The following is a 19161-nucleotide window of genomic DNA, read 5'->3' on the forward strand; positions in this document are numbered from 1 at the left end:
CTGCGGGTTTGAGGAGGTTTGGTTGATTTGCTTGGCATTGAGGCTGATGTAATGGAGGAGAGTGTGCAGGTGATAAGGTTATGATCTGAGAGAGGGAAAGGAGAATTAGTGAAATCAGAGACTGAACATAGTCTGGTAAATACAAGATCAAGGCAGTGGCCATCTTGATGAGTACAGGAGTCAGTCCATTGGGAGAGGCCAAGAGAGGATGTTAAGGAGAGAAGTTTGGAGGCATGAGGGGATTGTGGACTGTCAATGGGGATATTGAAATCACCCATGATGATGGTGGAGATGTCAGAGGATAGGAAGTGAGGGAGCCAGGCAGAAATATGTTCCAGAAATTGATTGGGTGGTCCAGGTGGACGATAGATAGCAGCAATGCGCAGAGAGAAAGGAGTGAAAGTCCTAATAGAATGTACTTCAAATGATGTAAATGTAAGGGATAGTACCTGTGGAATAACTGTGTATGTAAAAGATTGGGACAGTAGTATTCCTACTCCACCTCCTTTACTATTACCAGGCCTGGAGGTATGTGTGAAGTGTAGACCACCATGTGAGAGTGCTGCAGGGGAGGCAGTGTCTGTTTGTGTGAGCCATGTTTCTGTTAATGCCAGAAGATTGAGGTTATTAGAAATAAAGAGGTCATGGATGGATGTTAGTTTGTTGCAGACAGAGCGTGCATTCCATAAGGCACATTTCAGTGTTTTGGAGGGTGATGGGAGGCATGTGATGTGTCTGAGGTTTGCTGGATTTATATTCCGTGAGTAGGGCATGTGTGTAGGGCCTGGATTTGGTGATATGTCACCAGCTAAGAGAAGTAGAAGGAGAGAGACATAAATATAGTTCTGTGTTTTGTATGAAAGTTTTTTATGGCAACAGGTTGTGGATGTTATGGTCAATTTAGAAAGATAAGTAAATAGCTCATGTGTGTTCATAAGAGGGGAGTAGATTATTGAGGCTGCAATGTGTACAGAGGGGTGAGCTGCAGGGAGAGTAAAGGATGCAATAGCCTTAGAGAACATGCCATGGAGTGAAATAAGAATGAATAATGTATGGTACATGATGGTTTAGAATAAAAAGAGAAAATCCGTAGAATATAAATAGTTATTGTTTGCATTTAGAAATTACCTGCTTTATGATGTTGTTCAATGTTTGTTCAACTGGTTTTTAACTGTTCATTTTGATACTTTATGCATAGGATACTTCATGCATGGGATGCCCAGCTCAATCGAGCCCAGCTCTCTAGATCTGACTAGTAAGATATACTGTGGCTGATTAACATAGGCTACATCTGAGACATGTCCAGCTGACCTAAGGTGTTAAATTGCCTTGTGTTTGATTATGTAAACAACAGCCCAGTTTGCCATCATAAACTATGCTTCACTAACAACATCACAAAAATAGGAAATGACTATTGCAACAATTTAAAATATCACATACATTTAAATATGATGAATGAATAAAGTTCAGAGTATGATTGCAGGAGGGTGGATATCACATACATTTAATATGATGAATGAATAAAGTTCAGAATATGATTGCAGGAGGGTGGATATCACATACATTTAAATATGATGAATTAATAAAGTTCAGAGTATGATTGCAGGAGGGTGGATATCACATACATTTAAATATGATGAATGAATAAAGTTCAGAGTATGATTGCAGGAGGGTGGATATCACATACATTTAAATATGATGAATGAATAAAGTTCAGAATATGATTGCAGGAGGGTGGATATCACATACATTTAAATATGATGAATGAATAAAGTTCAGAGTATGAACTTACGCTTATGCAGCGTCTCTCCCCATAATCTGAGAACTCTGGCCACTGAGGCCATGGCAGAACCAGATTTCTGTGTAGCTCCCGTACAAATATAAAGCATTTTTAAATAATTCTACATATTCTTACCCTCTGGGGACCCCCATCTACAAGAGGAGTTGTAGTTTTGGCATACATGATAGCAATGGCTGCATCTGCTTAAGGGACCAAACACCATTTCAGTATTTCTTTACCATTTATTGGATGCCTACTGTATGTTGTAGACTTTTCGCACTGACACTTTTCCACCTGTACCCAATTTATTATGGATTAAATCTTTTCTATCCTTTTTCCATCCTAATTATAAATAAATGTTAATAAGTAATGGACATTGCTGTGTTAAGGTGCGTATCCACTACGCGACCCAGGGAAGACAGTACAATTACGACATCGTACCCCATCCCCTGCAGTGCCTACACTGAAAGATTAGTTATTCATTGTAGGCACACTCCATCATCCCCGAACATGGACAATCTGTCGTTATCGGCAGATTGACCGGCATTATCGGGCAATGATTAATGTCGGAAACGACCAGCGGAAGCGCACATCGCTGGTCATTTCCAACATTTTAGTGCCCGATTCATGCACGATTAATGGACGACTGAACGATAACGATGTCGTTACCGTTCAGTCGTCCATTAATATATGCTAGTGGATGTGCGCCTTTAGTGTTTATATCAATGTGCCAGGAACATTTTATCAGCTAAATCCATTGTACAGCCTACAGTGTTAAAAAGCCAATAGCTACACTTACCATAAAAAGCCAAGACTCTGTATAGACTGTCTACAGTTGGAAGGATGGGACATGTACTTTGATGTGAACGGAATAAGGCATCATGTGCTTACTCATATGCATCTCCCTCTTCTACATAAAATACATTTTGCTGCTAGTGTATATAGTAGAGAGGAGCGGTTTGAATTGGACTTTTTGCCAACTTATTGCAAGTCTTGTCCTGAAAACGAGGTAAAATATCTTTCCTGGACGTCCTGGATCTCCAGATTACATTTTGCTTCGTTTCCAGGTCCGAGCAAACAGTCAAATCTGAACCGCTCCTCTCTATAAAGGACTATAGATTATAGTGTATCCTGGTATGTGAAGTCATTTTGTGATCAGATGTGTAATGTAAAGACGCATCCAAACTATTTAGTAATTAAAATAATTTTCAGAATATTTTGGAAAACTCAAATTGGTAATTACAAAAATGATTTTGATGTTTTAAACACATACAGTCAGGTGCATAAATATTGGGACATTGACAGAATTTTCATATTTTGTCCTCTATTCACCACCACAATGGCTTTGAAATGAAACAAACAAGATGTGATTTAACTGCAGACTTTCAGATTTAATTTGAGGGTTATTACATCCAAATCAGGTGAACGGTGTAGGAATTACAACGGTTTCTATATGTGCCTCCCACTTTTTAAGGGGCCAAAAGTAATGGGACAAACTAAACAATCCTAAATCTAACTTTCACTTTTTAATACTTTGTTGCAAATCCTTTGCAGGCAATTACAGCCTGAAGTTTGGAACGCATAGACCTCACCAGACGCTGGGTTTCATCCCTGGTGATGCTCTGCCAGGCCTCTACTGCAAATGTCTTCAGTTCCTGCTTGTTTTTGGGGCATTTTCCCTTCAGTTTTGTCTTCATCAAGTGAAATGCATGCTCAATCGGATTCAGGTCAGGGGATTTACTTGGCCATTGCATAACATTCCACTTTTTAGCCTTAAAAAACTCTTTGGTTGCTTTTGCAGTATGCTTCGGGTCATTGTCCATCTGCACTGTGAAGCGCCGTCCAATGAGTTCTGAAGCATTTGACTGAATATGAGCATATAATATTGCCCGAAACACTTCAGAATTCATTCTGCTGCTTTTGTCAGCAGTCACATCATCAATAAATACAAGGGAACCAGTTCCATTGGCAGCCATACATGCCCATGCCATGACACTACCACCACCATGCTTCACTGATGAGGTGGTATGTTTTGGATCATGAGCAGTTCCTTTCCTTCTCTTCTCTTCCCATCACTCTTGTACAAGTTGATCTTTGTCTCATCTGTCCATAGGATGTTGTTCCAGAACTATAATGGCTTTTTTAGATGTTGTTTGGCAAACTCTAATCAGGTCTTCCTGTTTTTGTGGCTCACCAATAGTTTGCATCTTGTGGTGAACCCTCAATATTCACTCTTGTGAAGTCTTCTCTTGATTGTTGACTTTGACACATATACATCTACCTCCTGGAGAGTGTTCTTGATTTGGCCAACTGTTGTGAAGGGGTTTTTCTTCACCAGGGAAATAATTCTTTTGTCATCCACCACAGTTGTTTTACGTGTTCTTCCGGGTCTTTTGGTGTTGCTGAGCTCTCCGGTACGTTCTTTCCAAACAGTTGATTTGGCCACACCTAATGTTTTTGCTATCTCTCTGATGGGTTTGTTTTGATTTTTCAGCCTAATGATGGCTTGCTTCACTGATAGTGACAGCTCTTTGGATCTCATATTGAGAGTTGACAGCAATTGATTCCAAATGCAAATGTCACACCTAGAATCAACTCCAGAACTTTTACCTGCTTAGTTGATAATGAAATAACGAGGGATTAGCCCACACCTGTCCATGAAATAGCTTTTTGAGTTGATAGTCCCATTACTTTTGGCCCCTTAAAAAGTGGGAGGCACATATTGAAACTGTTGTAATTCCTACACCGTTCACCCGATTTGGATGTAATTACCCTCAAATTAAATCTGAAAGTCTGCAGTTAAAGCACCTCTTGTTTGTTTCATTTCCATTGTAACCATCGTGGTGGTGAATAGAGGCCAAAATCTGAAAATTCTGTCAATGTCCCAATATTTATGGACCTGACTGTAAATATATGTATTAAATCCATTGCTGTTTATTAGCTGCATGCGTGCACATCTGCCCCAAATCAGATAAACCTAACTAGCATCTTTTCCCAAACCCCTAATACTTGCATAATGCATACTCACACAAAAGGTTCCATAGCTTTAAAGTATAAGATCCAAGTTTTATTCATTTATTACAAATGCTGTGAAATAAAGACTATTTTGGTATCTAAGGTTTAATACGTGATAAGTAAGCCGTGTTTGGTATTATACTGATCTGCACTTTCTCAACAGCTTCCCGGTATCATCGGTATGAAGATCGCAACATGCATTCTCAACTTATGGACCGTAGAGATATAAAGCACCAAAATGTATCTTGTGAAACCAACAGCCTAGATTTGCATGCAGGGGGAATAGAGGAGGCAACAAGCTGTTAGAGGCTGTTCTGTGTCCATTTGAATCAACCTGTTAAATATCCAGTAACAGATGCACCCGCACTGGGAACCAATGGGATCAGCAACAAACCTCTCTATTGTGTTGTCTTTTTCTGTAATGGTATAAATGTGTGTGTTGTGAAAATTCTGTCAATGTCCCAATATTTATGGACCTGACTGTATATGGAAACAACCCCTACCCATTCAAAATAAAAGACAACACTATCCAGTGTGTGGAATGATTGCTTTATCAATGCACATATACATACAACAAGATAGATAGATAATAGATAGATAATATAAATATATATTTATATTATCTATCTAAAGGAACATCCAGATATTTGTTTAATCCACCATTTTATCAGTGTCAATCAGTGCAAGGGACTGGGAATCTACATGCACCTTTAGAATTATGTTTTCTAAAAGTGTAAATACTTGTTATATAGCTTTAACAGAAGTCGCCTGACAAACTAAAATGCCTTGGAAGCCGACTGTCTTTAGGCAGAGTGTACTTTGAATAGACATTTGAATGGCTTCTGTCTTGGAGTGCAACAATACAAATATAGGGTAACTGGTACAAATGCTACACAAAATACAAACATGGGGAGTACAGTGATGCTAAGTAGCACAGTTCAAAGGGAAAATTCCAGCCAAAATGGAAAAAGGTGTTCAGGTTTTCCGAACGCAAGCTAACTAAAATATTTCAACCTGGCTGTACTTAAAATTTTTATATTTTGAGAGAATTATCCCTTTAGATTTTTTTTAGCAAATGCAAATCTTTGAATGCATTCATTTTTCATACATAGATATATATTTTTTTTTACAAAGCACGCAATTCACTCTGAATGAATACTATATTTTTATATTTACAAAAAAAGGTAAACAACATTTTAATCCGGAATAATTAATTTAGAAATGAGAATGTGGGCAAGTGTACCATAATATAAAAGATTTCTGGGATTTCTATGCAAATACATGCAAGATTATTTTAAATAAGCCATGCCTTAAATAATAATAGTATTTAATGGGCTGGAAATACATTCAGCTATAATTATAAAGTTTCACTTCTGGTCTCATAACAATTACCAATTCTACTGATATGGGGCTACTTTTTCATTCAACAGGTAACTATACTTCTGTATATACCATGTGATATTGATATGATTGCGGTTTGTGAAATAACACATTCTTTTTAGTGACTCCATTAAAACACATGACCATATTTATTAACATATTAAAAGCAGCACAAGTATACTGTCACCAACAGTAATAGATATTGGCTTCACACCATCTAAGTCAGACGAATAAATGCAAACATCTCATTGGCTGCTAGTGGATACAACAAATTGTATGCATTGTGTTATCACAAACTGCATAACTTAGTGGCCCTGTAGGTCTTTAAATAGAAACATAAAACACACATGTAGTCATATTACCAAACAAGATTAGAGGAAATGTTTTTATAATAAAAAAGAAGTAGATGAAAAATCCATAGACTATTCAAACAATGGGCCTTTAACCCATTTCACTCTTTAACTTCTTATATTTAATAATCCTTCTTTTTGTAATAAAAGCTACTACTTGATTAAGTAGTAATCGGTATCCATTTTGTTTAAATACTTAAAATAGTAATTATTAGAATAAAAAAAACAACAACATAAGACTACATATAAAATAGGTCTTCTAATACAGTAAGGTTTATAAGGGGGCAGAGAAGAGTATTACTTTGTCAGTATCTCAGATATACAAGTCTTTGGGGACTATTCGTACAATGGTTAATTCATCCCTTCAAATGTGGGGGTTGGGGGGGAGGGAATAGTGTATTTCAGATTCACTCCTTCAAAAGAAAAGATCCACTTCAGGATGTTCAGTGCAATAAATGGAAAGGCAATATCTGTTTGCACACGTATGTGCTCTGGATGAGGTAACTAACCAGCAAGTCCTTGATGTGGCCTCCAGTAGAAGAGAGGAAAGCCTGGAAGTGTGTGAGAGTGCTTCATGCAGTGAGGAAATGCTTAGCCCTCAGTGTAGCATTCGCTCCTCCAGACCTAGCTGTCCAGTGAGCCACTGCCCTTGTTCCGCCGGCTTAGTGGGAAGGCTGACTTGTTCTGGGGCTGAGTCATTTTGCTAGCCAGGAAAACAAAAGGCTCAATCAGGGTACGTCTCTCGCCGACTGACACCTCCCACAATTTCACCTTCTCGCTCTTGGCCCACTGCTGAGCAGCATCATGGTCCACACGTCTCTGATCTTGCAGGTCACACTTGTTCCCCAAAACAACAATGGTGACCTTAGAAACACATAGAGAAATAAGTCACCATGCTAGAATAACAGAACATCCTGGTGTTGTACAAAGCAAATACACTTTTTTATAAATATTACACACAAAAACAAACTACAGCACATTGGGCATCCACAAAGCTCCATAAAAGTAAGGCACTTATCTCTGCCTAAAGTGATGGCACTATTCCTAATATAAAGTTCACTAAATAAGAGGGAAGAAAAGAAAAATCTCTCCTATAATTCAAAACGTATACATCATCATGCTTTGACAGGAGCCAAGATATTGCAGAATGTAATAAATGTCAGTGTAGGCGTTGCTCTGAAGAAAGTATGACGTAGCTATGAGCCTTCTTTGTGCAGGCACGATGCTCTTGTAAAGCCAGGTCTCCATAAACCTGAGTAATGTCCAAAAATAAGTGTATGACAAATCTACACACCAACAATTTACATTTTCATGAGCTTTTTATTAATGTAACAAGATGTACAAAGGTACACGTCATAAAGAAAGGCAATTTTGGGGGGATAAAACAATGGCCTCTTCCTCAGTGCAATATACTGTACAACTGAAGAAATATGTATCTTATAGGGACTAACCCATGTGGAGGTAATTACATGCAGTGCTCAAACCTTTACCAGGGTATCAGAGAGACCAGGCTTAAATGCTAGAACAATAATAGCACCTCAGCTTCTACCAATGTATAACACAATCCAACGAGAACATTTTTTGTTTAGTTGCTGAGGATGTTTGAACACATTTAGGGTATTTTGCGGTTTGCTGATTTTTTTCGAATTGGTTTTAGTTCTTGAGAAAATGGATACTCTGAAGTATTAGGGAACTCAGCTGTAACACGTGCATATGGAACATTCTAGAAGGTGAGACACGCTAATATCTTAGATGTTCAGTCCACGATCATTCTAGAATATTCCTCGTCGGAATATAAGTGATCTGCCACCCAACCAGCAGTCAGGTGACAGTTGTCTATTGTGTTTAGAAAAACAGATGTCATATTCGTCATCAGCACCACAAAGTTACCCCAAAATTGCTCTAATATGGTTGGCAGTAAAATGAGTGTTACCCTTGTGAAGGGGCGTCTGAACAATTTTATGTTGGCGTGCCAACATAAAATCGTTCTGACGCCCCTGCCTCCCTCCCCCCCCCCCCCCTTACCTGTTGTTGGGTGAGCAGGGACTGGAGCCCAACAACACCCCCTGCCTGCAGCCACCAGTTAATACTAACAAAGCCCAAGGGCAGTGAGTACAAAGAGAGGCGGAAAAAGGCCAAGCGCAAATCAGGAAAAACAACCCAGAGCAAGTCAGGGGCTTAAGAGTGGGTGTCCAGTGTCCCCCAGGAAAAAGGATTTATTTAGTGAGAATCAAAAACCCATTTGCTCTTTCATCCATGGGGGACAGTGGAAAACGATGGGAGGTCCCAAAGCTGTCCCCTAAATCATTGTTTTCTTGTTTTGGTCAGTTATAAGGCGCTGCGGAAACCTTGTGGCACTATAAAAATAAAAGGTTAATAATAACAACAATAATAACAAAAGGGAGGGAATGCTCCTGGTGCTGTGCCTAGGACCCTTTGCCCAAAATTAGTATCTCTGGAGGCAAAGGTATCAAATGGGTAGAAGGTTTGCACAGACCACATAGCCACTCTGCACAGTAGCTCCAACGAAGTCCCCCACCGAGCCGTCCAGGAAGCATCCACGGACCTGGTCAAGTGGGCCCTTCAAAGTTCGTAAATGGTCGGTTGGCCAAAGAGTATGCTTGCTGGATGACCAATTTAATCCAATGCACCAGCGCCTGATTGGTGGCAAGCCAGCCCATCTTATGAATGTTCATAAAGTGAATCTGAATGGAGGAAATCATTAATCCCACCAGCATAGATGCGGAGAGCTCACACCACCAGAGAAGCCAAAATGAGCTGGGCCCCCTAAAAGCCTCCTCAGGAATTTAAGTTACCCCAATTTCCTGAATGATATAAAATTTGTAAACCACCTTTGGAAGATGGAAGATCAGGAAAGAGGACTTGTGAGACAAGGCACTCAACTCAGAGATGCGTTGAGTAGAAGATACTACAAGAAGAAACACTATCTTCCAGGTGAGCCAGAGGTCAACTGATTCCAAGGGTTGAAAGAATGAGACGGCAGAGTTTTTAAAACCAAAACCAAGTCCCACGGGGGCCACTGGTAGAAAAAAAAAGGGGGGCTGAATCAGAAAGTAACCCTTGGAGAACAGTCTGGACTGCGGCAGAAGTGAAAGGACAGACAGGGCTGAGACCTTAACCTTGAGGGGAAAAAAACAGAGACACGAGTCCAAGCTTAAAAAAAATGAGACCATTGACAGGCGGAAGACTGCCAGACCCTGTTGTCGGACTGAACACCTGGCATTAAGCGTTCTTTGTTTGGACTATCATTTGCTCCTCTACTTTATGCTTCTTACTTGAGAATGTATTCTATTGTTATATGATAGGGAAGCATTTCCAAACTATTTAAAAGACCTGGCAAAAAGGTACACCTCACTCGAAAATACTCTGGTTTCCTGGCGCAAAGCATGCTCACCACAGAGTCAGAAAACAACATAAAAAGATAACTGGCCCTAGCAAAGTCTTACGGGACCTGGGGCGCCTAGAAGGGCTTTTTAGCATGACTGCAGTAAAGATGTGTAAGGACACATCTGTAGCAGTGTTCTCCCCAGGATCAATTTCATGGGTGCCCAACCTATATGCCACTCGTCACTATTCTGTCCCAGAAATCCGATGGCACAAATCAAAGTTGAGCTGTGACAGACACAGTAAGAGAGATCCCTCCCCCATTTTTAAGAGGCAGGCCCTGGTTTGGATGGGGGAACATTGCAGAAATGGTAGACTGAGATTGCAGGTGTGCACTTTGTTTCAGGGTGCCCCGCAGAACGCATTTATATCAGCAAGTAGGCAATATTTAAAGAGTCTTTAAAAATTATTTGTTACTTAGTTTCAAATTGTTAATCCATAGTTCAAATCAACATAAGGATTTCAACAACTTTTCATTATTACAAAGTATTACACTACCCCCACCAACTACTGCTTAACGCACCCGGGTGGCAAAATGTTCTTCAGAGAACACTGCATACAGTACGTGCTTTTATTGTTCTAGCATTTAAGGTAGCAACCACCAGACCAACTTTCCTCCAGCCATCCAACTAGTTGGTTGGAATGAAAATCAGGTAATGCATGGCAGCAAGTTGCATCCCAAACACCAGACATCGGACGAAAGCTGTTGTTCAGACAAGCTTTTTTAATCAAACAGATTTAACCAACTTGCCTGAAGGACCTTTTTCATGTTTTCTGGTGTTTTGGAGCAAATTGCTGATTGTCATTTGCTCCCATGCATTACCGGATTTTCATTCCAACTAACTAGTTGGATGGTTGGAGGAAACATTGATACACTGGTAAAAGCTTGAGCACTGATTGTATGTAATTACCTCCACATGTTAGTCCCTGTAAGATACACCATTTGTTTGTTCACCATGGTGCACTGAAGAAGGGGCCATTGTTTTGCCCTAAAACATTTATCTGTTTTTATGATATGTTCCTGTACATCTTGCTGTACTAAGTAAAAGCTTCTACAAGCTATTTTTTGAAAAATTAAAATTGTTGACGTATAGACTTGTCCTACGCTTATTTTTAGACAGACATTCTCAATATCAACATTCAGATCATTTACTTTAAATACATCACACAAGTGGACAAGACACTTGTATATCAAAAATAATCACCTAAAAGTACAAGATATATATATATATATACCTCCTTCTTATCCTTGGACCTATCAATCTCTTTCTTCAAGGCCTCTACTCGTTTGAAAGATTCTTTATTGTCCACGCTGTACACTAGCACATATCCGTCTGTGCCTGAGAAGCAGTGTTTGGGGAGCTCTGATCCATCCCTCAGGCCTCGCGTATCATAAAAACGAACCTGTTCTCGTACACCACGGTCTGTCTCAATGGACCCAATGTATATGTCCTCCTGAGTCTCTATCATGTCTGACCCTTCAGGATAGTAAAAGTCGATAATATTAAACAATGAACATTTGGTAATCCGCAAACATTCCATGAACTGGAAAAAACAAATAATTAACTGACATGGGGCAGATTCAATAAGCCGTGAGGTTCGGTCAGAACCGTGTGGAACATTACTGCAGTAACAACACTTATTTCTGCTTTCTTCCCACAGAAGTGCAAGCAAAATTAAGCAATGTCTTACCCACAGAAGTACCCTAAAATGTGTGGTGCACCACACTGTGCAAGTTCAATGATCTAATGTTTTTATATTTAGTATTAAGAAAAAAACACACCAGTGCAAGCTGCTCATACATAAAAGGGAATATTATACTAGTTATAGAATTAAACATAAAACTAAATGTGACATATAACTGACACTGACAGATATACACACATACATATGTTTTTATACTGTGTTTTTATACTGTGGCTTCAATAGCTTCAAATAGCCCCTCTCAGCGCACCAGGTCCCATGCCACTTGGCAGCTTAGAGCATCTTTTTAGCTTAAAATGTGCATCTTATTTGCACAAGTACATCAAGTGGAAGCATGAAAACTGCATTGCTAGTGAGCCCTGAGCAGTGTGGTAGGCAACATTTATACATCTGTGTGCGACCGAATCTGAATCTGTGTAAACAGGGCTCCAATGCCAGCTTCCGCGGCTTTTCCTCCCACCGGTTGTGCTTCGTCTGCGACTTTGTATGTGTGTAAGACCATTTCCAGTGCAGTTACAGTCGCATCCCAGCATCTCTAGTATACTATGACTTTTTGCTGTGTCTGCAATGCAACGAACGCAATCTTTTAAGAAAAAGAAGGTACACTGAGCGTCTCATGCCATATGGTGTACAGACGCTCTGTCTATGAGGTCACATCTGTATGCGATCATAGTACATAAGAAAACATATACATTTACTGATAATGACAGAAATAACAGAATACAGTCAGACATGCTATACTGTAGTGTTCATTCTAGACTATTAGTGGGGAAGGACACCTAAAGGGACGTGACCAAAGGGGGCATGACCTTGACACGACCCTTCTTCATCACTGCAGGGGGCGTTCCCAGCACTCTCGGAGATGCTGAGCTGTTTCAAAGCACTACCCGCATCTATTCACATGACGGTGATTGTTTTACATCAACTTTTCCTTCCCGCGGGACATTGGGGGTGGGGATGGCACCCAGCAGGCTGTATCAGCAGGGCTCCTCCATAAGGGCAGGGCGCATTTTAGCCTTTTAAAATAGGGCAGGGAGTGGCGCCCCACTGAAACAGCCTAGCAGGAACGCTACTGTAGCCCACGCTTTAGCATAGATCAGGGCTTGACAAATCCCAGGAGCCAGGTCGCCATGGCTACCAGATTTTGCAGTGAGGGAGGAAGCAGATCCTCATCAGCTCCCGCGGAGATTCGTTCCTATAGTATTGCGGTGTTCATATCATGCACAGGAGTGCATGTGCTGAGTGTCGTCTGCGGTGACTCCTCCTCTCCATCCCGGCCTGCGCTGACTCCTCCTCTCCATCCCCGCCTGCGCTGACTCCTCCTCTCCATCCCCGCCTGCGCTGACTCCTCCTCTCCATCCCCGCCTGCGCTGAATCCTCCTCTCCATCCCGGCCTGCGCTGAATCCTCCTCTCCATCCCGGCCTGCGCTGAATCCTCCTCTCCATCCCGGCCTGCGCTGACTCCTCCTCTCCATCCCGGCCTGCGCTGCCTCCTCCTCTCCATCCCGGCCTGCGCTGCCTCCTCCTCTCCATCCCCGCCTGCGCTGCCTCCTCCTCTCCATCCCCGCCTGCGCTGACTCCTCCTCTCCATCCCCGCCTGCGCTGACTCCTCCTCTCCATCCCCGCCTGCGCTGACTCCTCCTCTCCATCCCCGCCTGCGCTGACTCCTCCTCTCCATCCCAGCCTGCGCTGACTCCTCCTCTCCATCCCAGCCTGCGCTGACTCCTCCTCTCCATCCCAGCCTGCGCTGACTCCTCATCTCCATCCCAGCCTGCGCTGACTCCTCCTCCCCATCCCAGCCTGCGCTGACTCCTCCTCTCCATCCCAGCCTGCGCTGACGACTCCTCTCCATCCAGGCCTGCTCTGATCCCTGCTGTCTGTCTCAGTCTACGCTGATCCTCTTGTAAGTCCCGGCTGTCTACTGTCTCTTATATCTGGCTGCATAGAGCTCTCCGGTAATATGGTCTATGCGTGGCCAGGGATTGCGGAGCAGCTTCAGAGGAATAGTGGTGTGACCATGAGGCGAGGGGGGTTCTGTTGTACTTTCTGGCACCACTGTATTATAAGAAATGTGGTCTGTTATTAATGGAGGGTGTGGGGGTGGAGCAGGGGAGCTGTACAGAGCAGTGAGGGGGCCTCCATGTTACTATATCCACTGTGACCATTTTGTGGACTAGTTTAGTGTGTATAACAGTTGCATAACACACAGAGCTGTGCTCCTCACTCGCTCCTGTAATTTTTTTTGGGGGGGCGGTGGTCTGGCTCCTACACTTTCATCCTGGCTCCTAGATTTTAGAAAAATGTGTCAAGCCCTGTCATAGATTATATAATGATCAGTTAGATAAACAAAGCTAAGGAGATGGCTATGCCAATATTGGGCTTGAACAGTACAACTTTTGCCTTCACAATGTGGAGGTAGCCATTTTGTAAGATGAACCAATATCCATGACAATGTAGCCTGTTAATTCACGAGCTGAGGCGTCCATTTTAAAGGCTGAAACGATTATAATGATTTAACGTATTCCGATTGGATATAGCTACAACTGCTTTATGTAGACAACAAGTGCAATGTATACTAATACGCATGTTCCAAAAACAATATCTCAAGTAGGGTGATCTTCCAGCAACTTCTGAATTGAACTTACCAACCACATGATTTCCATACAACAGCTGTTCCAAGATGGAGGTTTTTCCTACTGAATGCTGTCCACACAATACAACCTTGCAACTTTTCCCCATCTCACTGGAAAGCTATGGAAATAAAATTGCAGAACAGTGAAATGCTAAACAACCTTATGGAGAAAATAGACTATAGAAAGATTTTCACGCTAACAATCCTTGCATTAAAACTAATGGGGCTCAATCCAGTTAGGATCAAGGTCCTCGTGGCGCGACTGGACTCGCACATTTGCATGCAAAAATATGACAGTCAGGGGTAAGCGACTTGTACACTGTTACAATGGCAACTAGCCCCCTTCACTCCTAACTGGATTGAGCCCATAGAATGTATACCTTCAAATACTAAATTCCCAAGTACTATACAATGTAACTTTGTATTACATTAAAGCACACCTTTAGAACTCTATACTAATTCCCTTCATTCTAGGCATAATGGATGCAAGCACTAAAAAGAGTGCCCCTACAAACATTTCAAGAGACAAAATTTGTCAGTGCAAACCAGCTGACCAAAATGCTAGTTTGGACAATTATCATTCAATGAAAGGACCTGAATGATAATTGTTCACAGCCTGAAAACGGTTTGGTTGTCAAATTTGTCCAAGCTACCTGTCTTCATGCTATAAAGAGATGTCGCCACCATGCATTGCGCTACTATTATCAGGCCGTCACTCCTCGCCTTGTCCATCCGCGGGGTTGTCTACACTGTGCAGTTTATGGCCAGCTTATGACTGGGTTTGCGCTAGTAAATAGTAGCGGTACCTTATAAACTACTGCTTATATAGCCAAATGATCTACTTTTACCTACATAGTGTTCATTGTAGCACCCTGCACCTGTCACAACCCATGCAGTTCCTCTTTCCTGCCTGTGGTGTCGCTCTCTGCTCTGAGCTGCAGACCAAAGTGTATCATGGTGAGTGTACTAGAAGCACCTGAGCAGAGAGCGACACCCCAGTCAGGAAAGAGGAACTGCACAGGTTGTGACAGGTACAGGGTGCTAGAATGAACACTACCTACAGACTAAATAATAGCAGCGATCTGAATGGTGCCTTAACCAAGCTCGCAAATTGTATGCCAGTGTTTGGAGTTTGGGCATGTAGCTAGATGACATGGCTTCGTAAACTCTCAACAAGCTCACATACAGTATGAGCATGGCTGTCAGTGGTCACAATTTCAAAGAGAGGAAAAATAGTGAAGGAGAAATACAATTAGACATCCCCATGACATAGCTATACTAACCATAATAAAATAATATATCTACGAATTATGGGCCTGATTCAGAGATGGAAATATTGCACAGAAGCAGCTGTGAGGTACCGTCCAACAAAATGTAAATGCAGCAGGAGTGTCTCTATGAAATAGTCAAATCCTTGCTGCATTTGTGATCTGAGTGCAGCAACCGTAGACGAATCACCATTGCGACTGATAATCGTGATAGTTGCTCCATTGGCCAGGCCGCGTAAGCTGAAGCTTACCACAGCCTGGCCAGTGCCTGGTCACTTACGAGGCCAGGAAACCTTCGTCCACCGACGCAGACCCTGGCCTCATCCCTCTAGGAAAACGGGGGCAATACGCCCGTTTCCAGGAAGGGTGACAAGCCACGCGTCCTCTTCCCAAACGTCACAGCATGTCTATCTGCGACTGGGGGGGACGGAGAGCGATATTGCAGAACTCGCTAAACATTGCATATGTATGTTAACCATCGGGTTAGAGTACATCTCTAAATCAGGCCCTATAATTAATGTTACAGATATCTAAGATAATGCAAATACTATTAAATAAAACTTCTCCATAAAACATTAAAGAAAAAAAATTTAAAAACACACACACCATTAATTTAGAATTGAGTGTAATATGTAATAATGTACACATATTAGGTAACCCTATAAACATTACAAGTTGTAGAGAATGTTATCAAGTAGTAAAATGACACATAAAAACAACAAAGAAGCAAAATATTATTCATTATAAAGAAGAAAACCATTATTCATTATAAAGAAGCAAAACCATTATTGTATTCAAAATAAAAAATAATTGTTCCAATTGAAAATTCACTAGTGTAGACTACAACATAGAGAAGTTACTCAGATTTAAAAAAAAGCACAAATGAGAAAATGGATCAGATAGGCGGAAACACATGTGATACTAAATGGATTAAGGCAATATACAAACTGGCACTTTTCATGTCTAACTAGCACCGTGCCTGAGGTCACCACAGTTGAAATTATTTCCCCTTCATCCTAAGGACCTGGAAGTGACGAGGAGTGAGGGCGGAAGTGCGGTTCCATGCCCATAAAGGCCACCAAAATAAGAAATTTGTCTCTTCGCTTGCCATAGGTTTATATTCCCCCTCTATGTCCTACGTCAGTGGTCGGGGAACAGGGGTAAATTACCCCACCTGGGGTAAAAATTAAATTCCTGGAGGTAATGGACGGACAGCCGGGCATGCATATGAATCATTCTAGAATATAGAATGATTCATATGCATGCCCGGCTGTGCCGCAGGGAGGCTCTAAGCCGGACGCCCGCTGAGATGTTATTACCACCGGGCGCCCGGCTCCTTCCCTGCAGCGCCGCGTTAGCCGGAGTTCTCTTCTTAACTCCAGCTTCCGCCTCTCTCCATGCGCACTATGGGAGAGACGTCATGACGTCTCTCCCATAGTTCCGAGGAGCAGCCGGGCTGATGAGACGGTGGCGGATGCAGGAGCGGGGATTAAGGTAAATGTTTTTTTTGTACAAGCGGCACTACAGGAGCATTATATGGGGGCACTACTACAGGGGCATTATATGGGGGCACTTCTACAGGGGCATTATATAGGGGCACTACTACAGGGGCATTATATAGGGGCAATACTACAGGGGCATAACTATGGGGGCACTACTACAAGGGCATTATAAAGGGGCACTACTACAGGGGCATTATATGGGGGCACTACTATATGATTTCCTTCCTTTCAACTCAAGGCGGTAACGTCGGCGCATCTAAATATATTTTGGGGTAAAAGGTAAAAAAGTTCCCTGACCCCTGTCCTACGAGGATAGTAGGGTATGACGTTGGACAGTAACTGATGACGTCAGGGTCCTCTCGGTGAAGGGCATCTAGACACTACCCTGGCACCATCCCTGTATCCAAGCGTTATATATGCACACCAACAGCTACAACTGTTCCTCCACTAATGTACCAGTGTTTCATGTGAGAAGGGCCATCTTTATCTTCTGTTTCATTTTATTTGTTTATATCCTGAGCCCCTCAGTGTCCAGCGCTGTGTAACATATCATTGCTTTATAAATAAATCATATTATAATAATGCTATGAGGCATACTGTATAATTTAGAAAAATTTCCAAAGAGGAGCATTACAGTATGTTACAGATAATAGAGTCAGAGCCGGAGGAGCCTGAGAGATGGCAGCTAGCATACAAGGTTCATAACTACTACCTTCCATACATTTAATGTAATCCGTCACAAACTCACTTTATAGCTACAGCTCTCACACAGCAGAGCAGGACAGCAACAAGGTATAACCTATCTGCAAGTGTCATGCAGCAGCAGTCTGAAGCACTTTGTAGTAATAATAATACTACTACTAATAATAGTAATACTACGTACGTCTGACAGCAGCGACCCAGGAACCTGATACAGTCGGAAACTTCCTCCTTCCTCTTCCTGCCAGTGTCAGCCGGGGAGGTGCAATCACTGGGTGCGGGGATGGGACATGAGATCGGAAATGTCACAGCGCCACCTACAGGCGGAATAGTATATTGCCTAGTGTATGATTTCCTTCATTTTCCAACTGTTATTAATTCTTAGATTCATTAAAAAAGCAACATGGTGATTTGCTAATTGTCGGTGTTGGATTTTCACAAAATGTCCATAATGTACAGTTTGTCACATTATAATCACCACCACAAAATACTATAGTTGTGCCTATAAAGTAAATGCACCCTGTACATCTGAGACGGATTTGCGCAATTTTGCGATCCTGCAACCCGGCATCTCAGGATCGGTGAAATCCAACATGGATTTCCAACATGGCACATCAGTGAAATATAACATGTAGAATGCTCACGTTGTTGAAATGTTGACATTGAACATGTCGGCATCTGTAGAATGTAGGCAAATTTACAATGTTGACATGTGAAATGCCGATATTCTGCATGGACTGGCTGCGGAGAATTAGGAGATACAGTCAGTATCCTTGTGGCTGCGATGTCGGCGATTATATTACCAGCGCCGGAATACCGACACCTCTCACAATACCAACACCGGCATCCCTACCACCAGGATGCCGAAGGTAAGTAGCACTAGGGGGAAGGTTAGGGTTAGTCACTAATCGGGGAGGTTAGGTTCAGGCACTAGGGAGGGAGGCTAGGCTTATGCACCAAAGAGGGAGGGTTAGGGTAGGGAGAGGGGGAGGGCTATCATACTGAACAACGCGTCGGTATGCTAGCCCTCTCGCGATGCTGGTGTCGGGATTCTGACAGGCGGGATCCCGACTGCCAGCATCCCATACCCAACCCAAGAATTATGGTTAGGCACTAGTGGGAGGATTACTGTCAGAATCGTAACTAGGGGTGTGTGAGCTATGCTGTTGCTCAGGGCGCAAGGGCCAACCAAATCGCATCATTAAGCTCCGCCCCTCACGGGAATTTGTTGCAAATTCCGGATAGAATCACGTCATTAGGCCCTTTCCCCAACGTACGGACCTGCCGATCTCTGGTAATATTCTCCCCATTCTGCCCACTTCACTAGGAAGAATGCGGGAGAACTGCCTACCCTTCTGGGAGTGCGGGGGGTTATCCGAAAAATCGGGAGTCTCCGGCGACTTCCGGGAGGGTAGGCAAGTATGCT

The 19161-nt window shown here is 42.3% G+C and overlaps 1 protein-coding gene across 2 annotated transcripts; it reads right to left on the reverse strand.

Annotated features, from left to right (window-relative positions):
• Positions 1 to 5348: 5348 nt before the first annotated feature.
• Positions 5349 to 17981, reverse strand: NKIRAS2 (NFKB inhibitor interacting Ras like 2). Of its 2 annotated transcripts, none has more exons than XM_088482601.1 (4): positions 17920 to 17981; positions 14280 to 14385; positions 11167 to 11408; positions 5349 to 7389 (listed from the first exon to the last, which is right to left on the reverse strand). In XM_088482601.1, the coding sequence occupies exons 2-4, from the start codon at positions 14371 to 14373 to the stop codon at positions 7150 to 7152; spliced, it is 576 nt and encodes a 191-aa protein (XP_088338727.1). In that variant the 5' UTR covers positions 14374 to 14385; positions 17920 to 17981; the 3' UTR covers positions 5349 to 7149. The 2 variants fall into 2 exon arrangements, with proteins under 2 accessions (XP_088338727.1, XP_088338736.1); XM_088482610.1 differs by lacking the exon at positions 17920 to 17981 and adding an exon at positions 17785 to 17896.
• Between the last annotated feature and the right edge of the window lie 1180 nt (positions 17982 to 19161).

The sequence above is a fragment of the Taudactylus pleione genome, unplaced genomic scaffold (assembly GCF_031769625.1).
Source record: "Taudactylus pleione unplaced genomic scaffold, aTauple2 ptg000018l, whole genome shotgun sequence".
In the NCBI taxonomy this organism is placed as follows: Eukaryota; Metazoa; Chordata; class Amphibia; order Anura; family Myobatrachidae; genus Taudactylus; species Taudactylus pleione.

Bases quoted from the DNA above. Each gene is read 5' to 3' on its own strand.
- NKIRAS2 (XM_088482601.1), bottom strand. From the start codon at position 14,373: ATGGGGAAAAGTTGCAAGGTTGTATTGTGTGGACAGCATTCAGTAGGA. The intron at 11,409-14,279 runs GTAAGTTCAATT...ACTATCCTGAAG, and splicing joins GTATGGAAATCATGTGGTTG to GGTCAGACATGATAGAGACT. The intron at 7,390-11,166 runs GTATATATATAT...TGTGTTTCTAAG, and splicing joins GGTCCAAGGATAAGAAGGAG to GTCACCATTGTTGTTTTGGG.